Source organism: Natator depressus, chromosome 9 (genome assembly GCF_965152275.1).
Source record: "Natator depressus isolate rNatDep1 chromosome 9, rNatDep2.hap1, whole genome shotgun sequence".
Classification (NCBI taxonomy): Eukaryota; Metazoa; Chordata; order Testudines; family Cheloniidae; genus Natator; species Natator depressus.
Window position 1 is genome coordinate 49,914,155 of NC_134242.1, and position 10,408 is coordinate 49,924,562.

At 43.6% G+C, this 10,408-nt stretch overlaps 1 protein-coding gene across 2 annotated transcripts in view; it reads left to right on the top strand.

The window, feature by feature from the left end:
* Positions 1-6,738, top strand: part of UBE2G2 (ubiquitin conjugating enzyme E2 G2) — a 55,211-nt gene extending 48,473 nt beyond the window's left edge. For both annotated transcript variants that reach the window (XM_074964133.1, XM_074964134.1), the window contains 3 exons: positions 64-182; positions 2,235-2,375; positions 4,407-6,738. In XM_074964133.1, coding sequence (XP_074820234.1) covers positions 64-182; positions 2,235-2,375; positions 4,407-4,519 — 373 coding nt within the window. In that variant the 3' untranslated portion in view covers positions 4,520-6,738. The remainder of the gene's footprint in view (positions 1-63; positions 183-2,234; positions 2,376-4,406) is intronic.
* Positions 6,739-10,408: the final 3,670 nt, after the last annotated feature.

A 10,408-nucleotide genomic window follows, 5' to 3' on the forward strand; every position in this document is an offset into this window, starting at 1 on the left:
ACTACTGCAGAGAGAGGGATTTACACTGCAGTCAGGTACTTAATTTGTTTCATTTGTTTCTAGGGGCCCAGAGGATACCTGTTTTGAGTATGGTGTTTTCCCAGCTATCCTGAGCTTCCCTCTTGATTATCCTCTAAGTCCTCCGAAGATGAGGTTCACATGTGAGATGTTTCATCCAAACAGTAAGTTTGATTCAACAGGTGTTTGGTTTTTTTTTAAAGACTTTATTTTAATACATAATTTTTTAAAGGGGCAACTGTTGTAGGAGGACATCAGGTGTTTCCACAAAGGCTGTTGTCTCTCATTTAACCCCAGATCTGGAGTGTGTGCTGGGAGCTCTCCTAACCAGTGGACAGTTTCATGTCTTTCTGGAACTGTCTTTTCTCCTAATCTAACTCTCTCTTATCGTGCTTTATTGGTCATGGTACAGCAAGGGTCAGGACTGAAAAGTGAGTCTGTCTTGCATGGGGATCATTGCAGGAATTCTTGCAGTTATACTACATCTGAATTCTCTGATGCCGTATGCCTTGTGGTGTATGGCTAGAAAAACAATCTGAATCTGGGGTAGACTCTCTTCTGTGCTGTTCTGTAACTTAAATGTTGCTAATGTGAGGAATCTTTTTAAGGGAAGAAAAAGCAGCATTTGCTGCAAAAGACGGGGGTTTAATGAGATTCCTCATGTGACATTGCTGTGAGGCCAGGTGCCTCTGTTCAATATGTGGCACAGCTCAGATTCTTGGATGTGAATTTCAGCAGAGGTTTTTTTTAGTCTTTTAGTGTAACTCCAATCTTTTTAACTGTTCGCTGTATCACAACCAAACTGTTTTTATGGGACTCCTCTCTGCAGGTAGGGGTTTAAAAATGTTCTACTGAATAATACTAATGCTTGTGTCCAAAAGCTCATATATTTTAAAAACCGCACCAAATGCTATTCCAGCACTCAGTTCTCATTTTCTGAACAGGCCCATGGCGTTCTGCACAAAGCTGTTGGTTACTGCTTTAATTAGTTATTAAAGCAACACAGAAAACATGTGTGAACCTTTTATTATGACTCAGATTATGTGCCTGGACCCATCCTCTGATTCATTAAAGTCTGACAATACTAGAGGGAAAACTCTGGTCGCACCTGCCCCGCATGTTCCCCACCCCAGTACACAAGCTCTGGAATGTCAACCACTTTAAGTTCTGGCTGAGATTTAGGTACCTGACATGAAATATGGTTTAAACAAGCTATGGAATTCATGCAGCTCCTGATATTCACCTACTCTGCCCTTCCTGTACACTATGGTATATTATTCTGTCAGCAAGAGGGGTAGTTTAATCCACCCAGCTCCCATTGCCCTTGTCTCCGACTGATTGTCAATGTTCTTAGACCCTGCCTGTCACCATGGGAACTGATCTCCCAGTTGACTCCTGTACAGATGCACCTTTAATGTAATGTAAGGAAAGTTCTGCAGGGACTGAAGTTTTCAAGAAGCCTGGGTGACTTAGTTGTGTATATATATATATATAGGGCTAAAATTTTCTACACTGCTTTGAAAATCCAGCAAGTCAGCATAGCAGTGACCAGCAGAAGATGGAGTTCTTGGAGTGTCAGAGTATCTTGTATCCAGTTGCAGGGAGGAGACTAGCAGAGGATTGTGGTGAGATCCACTCTTAATATCTCCATCTCTGTTCCGGAAGGAGTATGCTAATGAAACCTGCGGGTGAGAGTAATTTGGAGCGGGTGGTGAGGACAGGGCAAAAGGCTGTAGGGAGGCTAGAAACATGGGCAGAAAATAACGAAGTGCGGTTCACTTTGGAAACTATGGGGTAACGATTCTCTGGAGGTACAGTAATCCATATTGCAGAGTCCCTGGGAGAAAGAAGCTTGGGCACTAGTGATGCTGAAAAATGTTTGGCTCTAATTTGCTGCCTACTTTCACTGTAGAGTATTATTTTTTTCTCCTGTGCATGAGATCTGATTTTTACAACCTGCCTCTGTGACCTGGGCTACAATGATGGTAAAGTTAGGTTCTCCCTTCTTAGTTCAGGGAAGATAACAAAACACCCATAACTTGTCCTGTTGCCTTCTGAAGGGAAAGTGTCCCCTTGGGTTCAGCAGCAGTTGTGTGGAGGCTAGGGCTGAGCAAGTCTGGTCATCTCTGTACATAAATCATTGCTGGGCTGAGGAGCCCAAAGGGGCAAATGCATCATTTATAAAAAGCTTTTCATCTCCTCTGCTTCCTCTTCAGTTTACCCAGATGGGAGAGTTTGCATTTCCATTCTGCATGCTCCCGGGGATGACCCCATGGGGTACGAGAGCAGCGCTGAGCGGTGGAGCCCAGTGCAGAGCGTGGAGAAGATCCTCTTGTCAGTGGTCAGCATGTTAGCAGGTAAGGATTAGTGCCTCATCTGGAGTTGCTCAGCTAGGATAGCATTTCTGAAGCATGGTTAATGTCTTTACTTTGATATTTGTCTTTGTTGGGCAGTCAAAGGTCTCAGACCTTGTTCTGCAACAGCAAGATCTGTCAGTGCCATAACAGCCACCTACTGCTTTATTAATGTATCGGTACCCTCAAAATACCTGGACTAGATCAGCAAATTGGTGGCTCCAGGTTTGCATGCAACCTCACACTGCTTCTCTCCAGGCTAGTGGCACTGCCATGGAGATCTGTGAGGCCCAGTTACTGCTCTCTGCTATCGTGTGTGAAACCAGGGTTCAGTTTTTGGTTCTCACTCTGATAGGTCACCGAAGAAGTCAGTGTTTCAGGGACAACCCTGCAAACCCTGTAGCTAATGTAATAATATTTCACACAGACTTCTACCCTGGAGATAAGTTTCTAAAGTTTGGCTATCTAATAACTGGAGAAGATCAAAATGTGTCCCTTGAATAATTGGTACTGAGTGATAAAAATATAATTTAGGTGCTTAGATGCTGCTATGATGAAGGCTGGCTAAGAACCTAGAGAGGTATTCTGGATGTATATACTCAGGGAAGAAATACTACCGTCGACCATAATCACAGCAATGACCATCAGGATGTAAAATCCAAGGTTTTAGGAACAGAAAACCTGAATGAACAGGACGCAAAGCACTCTACTTGTTCCCATTTTTAACATCAAGACTGTTCCCAAATCAGCTCAATTACCAGTTATACATTAAACATCCTAAGGCTTAATACAGTGATGTGTAGGCCTCAAAAGGTTTGGGTTGTGTCACCATCTTACCCAGGCTTTCCAATGCTCCAATAGCTGCCTGGACTCTTCCATTCTTGTGACTTTGTTTCCCTTTTTCCCCTGCCACAAGACACACCTTTGAATATCCTTTGTGTAGCAGAGATTCTGAAAACCTCTTTCCTGGACCGTGGCTGCTAGCAGATTCAAACTGTGTGCTCTGGAGTTGTGCCTACCAAAGACTGGAAACTGAAGGCAGCTGGGGCCTAGTGGAGAGGTTGCGAGAGGTATAGGGTCCCACAGTCTGATCCAGGAGTGGTGAGAAAGGTCTGGATGGTAACAGTCTTGGAAGAAGCTAGGTTTGGAGATTGGTGATCCTCAGGTTAGTGTTTCTGTGCTCTGAACTGGTCAAATCATCCGTAGTTGGATTAATTTGGATCTGAAGTTCATGTACAGTCACAAGAGACTTCATGAGCTTTATTCCCCTCTTGTCATGGAATGGCTCCAATTCCTTGTGATCAAACCATGAAAGCAAACTGGCAGATGCAGGAGGTAGAGGCTGGGAGTCAGGACTCCTGGGTTCTATTCTCAGTTGCCATTGTCTGTATGATCCTTAAGAAGTAATTATGCTCCCCCTTTCACCACTGTTCTTTATTAATTTTGGGTAAGTCTCTGTACCTTAGTTTAGCTGACTATAAAATGAGTTGCCAACCTTACAGGGGCTTAAATACTGTTTGCAAAGTTCTCAGATTCTTGAGGTTGAAGAAGTGAAGGTTGCTCTAGAAGTGAATGTTGTGTGTGTTTCTGTGGCACTCTTCCCCCAGGTGCAGGAGAGGGGCTGAAGAGAAATCTGGGTTTTCATGCAACTCCAGAACCAGAAAAGGATTTGCCAGGTGGCAGCCTGCAGTGTTAGAAACCTCCACTAATCTTCTGATTGCCTCATTGGTGACAAAATACTATCTTAAGTGCTGAGGTTCAGCTACTAAGAAAGCACAAATACCAATCACTTAAGCTTTTCCCCCCAAAAAACCTCTTGCTGAAACTCTTCTCTGTTTTCTGTGAGATATGTGAAACAAGGGGTGGGGTGGGCACTGCACATATAGTGGGATTTCCTCTCCAAAGGCATCTACATTCCCCCTGGTGCGGATGGTATCCCAAGCACACAGGGGGATGAATGTGCAGAGGCAGCATTTGAAGAACCAGAGTCCTCGGGGAGTAACCTGCCTATCTGTTGTGTCTTTCTCATTTCAGAACCAAATGATGAAAGTGGAGCCAATGTTGATGCCTCCAAAATGTGGCGGGATGACAGAGAACAGTTTAACAAAATTGCCAAGCAGATTGTGCAGAAGTCCCTTGGGCTTTAAAAACAAAAAAGAAAAGAACGAAACTGCAGTGTTTTGTATTTCTCTCCAGCTGACAGAGAGCAATGCTTAGTGCTGATACCAAAAAGGCAGATTTTGCAAAATTGTTGGCCTAATTCTTCCTCTTTTTTTCTTTTTATTATTCCCCCCCTTAAAAAGCCTCTGGCTCAGACTAAAACATGTAGCAAGGGGGTACATTATTAGAACTCAAAAATGGAGTCAGTCCTATTGCAAAGGCTGTTCAATGCTACCTCATTCTGTTGTATTGAAAACATGGAGACTTTACAAAGCATGAATTTGAGCCTAGCACAGTCTTATACTCATTTTCTGCAATCCGCTCCCTGGTCTCACCAAGAAAATGCACAAGTGGAATCGGTCTTATGCTCCCCAGTCAGTGATTCAGAGCAAAGGTTAGTGAACGAATACTTAAGGAGCTAGGTGATCAGCGTATTAATGTTTGCAGGTATTCCCAGAGCTTGTTCCGGAGAAGAGGAGTTTTAGGTGACCTGCTACAACAATCACCTTTACGTTTCTGCTTAACATCGTACCCAAAAATGTGTGCAGAAACAGAGTCATTTTTAATTGTGTGATCTCATTGGGAAATTGGAAACAGCAATGATATTCAACACCAGAGTTCATAAAAAGGTAGCTCAGTGAAAGAGGTTCTAAAACAAGAATACCTTCAGGTTGTTTTAATGTAGGTAGCGATTTTAAGTTTTTTAGCTAAGGCGTCTCAAATTCTAGATGGCCAGTTTCATCAGTGGCTGATGCTCGTGGACCCAGCTGTCTAGAATAGCCCAATATTTTTTGTATCATGCTGTCAGTCTAAATCTAGCCTTTGAATCTGCTTTTGCAAAGAAGAGATCTCAATGACTGCTGTAATTACTCCCTAAAAATATTTATTGTAACTTCCAGTTTAAATCGGAGAGGTAGGTCAGGAAACCCAGTCTTTTCCTAAACATTTTGGTCAGCTGTTTTGTTAGGTACTTGCATCCCGAAACGCAAGGTAGGTCATCTGTGCTCTGAAAATCGTGGCGCGGGGGGAGAAAGGGGCTCAGCTAGTCCTGCTGGGAAAGTAAAATCTTTCCAAGATATTGTGAGATGATCTGAAACCCTGTTCTGCCAATACTTGATAGAGTAGAGTACTGACTTGAACACTTGTCATGACAGCCCAGGTCACCCAAACTTCAGGTAGGGAACGTGGATTTTGACGGTGATCCAATTTAACCCTTACTTTAACAGGAGTTGCTATTTCTAGTTGCTAACTGCTCTTCCATACCTAAGTCAGTGCTGGGGGAGATCCTTATCTCTGATGCCATCCTCTAGAGGGTGGAAGGATGCACACTTGCAACATTGTTCTACTGACCTCTGTATGATATGCAGCAGGACAATGAAGAACTTTCAAACTCTACTCATTGTAGTGCCCAGACTATAAAGCTGGTGTGGGGCACCTTCTAGTGTTCTTGCTTTACAACTGAACCTCTTGTCTAGGCCTGAATCTTCTGTAGGCATTTCCAGCAAATATGCTTATGCTGCAAGCAATAACATAAGCCTCTGTTGTGTGTGGAATCAAATATTGTTGACTGACTGAAACAGGCTAGGATAGGAGTATCTTTTTTTGAATGAAAAGAACCAAGAAATCAAATTATAGGAATAATTACATTATTGAGAGAGCTTTGCTGAAGTGACATATGTATATTGCTCTCATTTCAGTATCTGGTGGCTTGCAGTTCATATTGCATACACACATGTGCTGCATGTCACTCTAGGGCGTCGTCTTTATCCATCACTGAAGAGACTCTGGGCTGGGATAACTTGCTGGATTTACCTCCATTATAGGGAGTAATTCCTATAGGTTTGGAAGAGGACTAGTTTTGGGGGCAGGAAGATGATGGAGTAGTATTGTACCCAACTAGTATTTGCAAATGTACATGAAGATGTAGCTTTTGTATGTGGAGTGAAGGCATTTTATGCACTGGATAGATGCGGTGTAGCTTGTGGAGTACCATAGTCACATTAGGAAACAGCTTCCTAAAGGAGGGGGCTGTATGCCTGATTCCAGATAGATTGATCACAATCAAGAAAGGGACGTGGCAGAATTAGTCTTGTTTTAAAAACAAAATATTTTTATTCATGTGTATTCAAAGATTCATTATCCTTATTTTATGGTGGAACTTAATCTGTATATTGAAAATAAAGTGATATTTTCTTCTTTCACAAAAGCATAAGAATGAATTTCTCCTCGGTTGTTTCTTTCAGTAGGTGAAAAGATAGATAGCCAGGAGAGTACAGCTTTGACTTGGGCCCCATGTGGGAAAGGATATAGTCCACTATCATTAAGCCACAGGAGAGATATTCAAAGACACAAAGGGGCATAAGAATTGCCAGGTGGGCTCAGACCCAAGGTCCATCCCATCCAGTATCCTGTCTCTGACAGTGAACAGCACAAGCTGTTTTAGAAGAAGGTGCAAGAATCCTGTCCTGCACTGGGCATGAAGGTCTCCTTCTGATCTCTAATAGCAACAGCTCAGCTTAGGCATGAGGTTTAGTGTCCATTCCAGGATTTGTGTTTGCATTTACGACTATGGAAATGGGCAATTCGATGCTCATTTCACATTGACTTTCAGTGGGAACTGGGCATCCAACTCCCAGTTGTCTTTGAAAAATCGCCACATCCCCCTGAATTTGTCCTCTCAAAAAGAAAATGGTATTTTTAGTGACATGGAACACACTGATTTCAAAGAAACTTGTTAGCATTGAAAGGCAGGGCAGATTTGCTACATCAAAATGGCTTAAATCATGACTAAAATTAGTAGTAAAACCACTTGATTTAAACCACCAATTTTAATAACTTCTATTTAGATTTTTAAAAGTTATTTCTCAGTGATTGGTTTGAGAACTGAAACTTGCCTTGTTCGGGTAATGGGATCTGTTTGTTCTGATTTCTCATGTTTATGCTATGGCCAAAATAGGTGAATGTTGTTTACTGTACTACACAGTTTATTTCTCAAAATGTTTAAACTTCATTTAAACATAACACAGCGCATTAGAATAGTTTTGTACTAGTTGCAAATGATGAAAAATAAAACTTGTTGATTCAAATACTGTAGGTGAATCAAATTACTGCACAGTTGACACTCTTCATCCAGAAAGATCAGAGTACTTCACAGACTTGAGGCGTGCAAAGGGTCATTTGCCCATTGCCGAAATGCCTCACCTTTGATGTCACAGCCATTCTGTGCCAGCAACTCTGCACCTTGTAGACTTCTTACAGCTTAGGAACAGTTTATAGAATTCTATTTGATAAAGCTGCTGCTGTGATATTGGATGGTCTTCAATGAGAGGAGAAATCTTCTTTCCCTTTTAAAAAGAGATTCACATTCACAAGTGCTGTAATACTAGCCCCTAGTAACAGTCCTGATCAATTTGCCTTTTTCAGTGTCTGAAACAATTCAATCGGAACTTGTTCTCTGGGGAGCGTCAGAACTGCAGGTATCGTACGGTGATCATGCAAGTAACTTCTTACTTTTTAATAATTTTACTTCTCTCTTTGGTGGATTGTTTGCTTTAGGCTTTATTAGTTTAAAAGGATACTAGCAGCATCCTTTTTAAAGGTCCCCTCTTCTCTTTTTGGTATAACACACACAGTGGGAAATGAGAAAAGGAGTACTTGTGGCACCTTAGAGACTAACCAATTTATTTGAGCATAAGCTTTCCTGAGCTACAGCTCACCTCATCGGATGGGGAATGAGAGGTTCTTTGAAAATACTGTTGTACTAAAAGGTGTTGGAACCACATTAAACAGTCTCAGCTGGAGGGCAGAGCAGACCCGGGGGGAGAAGGGGTGGCAGAGAGAGGAGAGGGAATGGATTCTCACCAGTTTCTTTGACCAGTTCTGACTTCATAATCAATGTCATGAATTGAAGGCATATGCCTTTAAAATGAAGCAAATGTGCTCGCTTTAGCTTATTCCCTGGGTAAAATCTCCACCAGTTGTAGAGTTTATCTTGTGACTTACCATACTTTCCTCTTTCCTTGCCAAAGAGCCCTAGCTCAGTAAGTGTGGCGGTGAGAAGAGACTACGCTGCATGGGAATCTGAAAGTACAGGCATTGTTCATTGAGTACCCAGGATTGGACATCTTGGCCCTTAAGGAAAGCATCTAAAGTGACCTGATTTTTCTGGGGCCCTGAGCATCCTTACCTTGCTCTGAGGCCAATGGGAGCTGCTGGCTTATTAATTTGAGCAGATAAATAGAGACTTTAGGTTCCAAACTTTAGGCATCCAGCTTTGAATCTGGGGATGGGACCTTTTCATCAAGTCAGTGGAAGAGCTCGGGGTTGAGTATCTGCCATAGCAGACCCATTCCTTGGTGGTGTGAGCAATTTCCTAATCACTGTCTTTTCAAGTGCTGTCCATGGTACTGTTTAGATTGTAAGCTTTTTTAGGGAGGGACCATCTTACTAGGTGCCATAAGGTTTGCTTCAGTCTATCATTGCCTTCAGGAATCCCACAGGAACATCTAGCCGGCTGATGGGAGGTGCTGATGGGAGATGAGACACCAGGACTGAAGGCAAAACCTTCCCTTGCCCCTTTCCCCCGCCCTTTGGCCCACTGGTTAACCTGTTTTCTCTTTTTTTTTTTTTTTTTTTTTTTTAAGTACCCTTAGCTTGATTTATACACTTTTCCCTGCTACCTTCCCGGAGGCCAGCAGGTCTCCTGCTACCTTCCCGGAGGCCAGCAGGTCTGGTTAACCTAATAGAAATGCCTAGCTCAATAGAGCTAACGGTGTGCACACCAATATCCCCATTGGCCGACCCCCACCTCTGGGGCTGCTGCCCATCTGGCTCCTGTTTTGGCTCCTCCTCTCCTCCCTTCTAGCCCTCTCCTCCTCCCCCTGTGAGTGGTTAGAGAACCCTGCTCCTCTGCCCATCTCCCATGCTGGCTTCCCATGAGCCCAGAGCCAAGCAGGGCTCCCAGCCACTGCTGCAGGCACCAGATTTTCACAGCAGCAGGGCACCAGTACTGGCACCAGGATCCTCAGGGACCATAGGGTTGAGCTCACCACTCTCCAGGCTCTGGCTAGCATGAGAGGGCAGGGTGCGAGGGAGGGATGGGAAGGATTAGCTCTTCCCCTTCCCCTGAGGAAAAGGCTCCCAGAGCTTGGTGGGGGGAAGATCCACCAGGACATGTGACAAGCTAATGAGCCTTCCATATTCCATTTAATGGATCCACAAGTGTCACTGGGTTATAATAAACACCCCACACAGCTCCTTCCTGTATCTGAATCCTGCTTAGAATGGGTTCCCCATTGTATCCTACCTCCTCCTGTGGCCCCCAGCACCACCTGGGAAATCCTAAAGCACCCATTTACCTCCGGGTGCCCATCCACTCTCTTGATCAGTCAGTCGGTTCCCCAGCTCTCACCTCTCCTTGATACCTTATCCCCTAATCTTCAGTGCTGGTGCCAGGATGATCCATCACCCTCTAGATGAACCCCTCTGCCCCACTAGCTTGACACTGGGTGGGGTTCCAGACACAGCGTTGGCCTGGCTCTTACCATGTAGTTGGTAACCACACACCACACAACAAAAACACTAACCCAGGAACCTATCCTGGCAACAAAGCCTGTTGCCAACTGTGTCCACATATCTATTCAGGGGACACCATCATAGGGCCTAATCACATCAGCCACACTATCAGAGGCTCCTTCACCTGCACATCTACCAATGTGATATATGCCATCATGTGCCAGCAATGCCCCTCTGCCATGTACATTGGCCAAACTGGACAGTCTCTACGTAAAAGAATAAATGGACACAAATCAGACGTCAAGAATTATAACATTCAAAAACCAGTCAGAGAACACTTCAGTCTCTTTGGTCGCTCAATT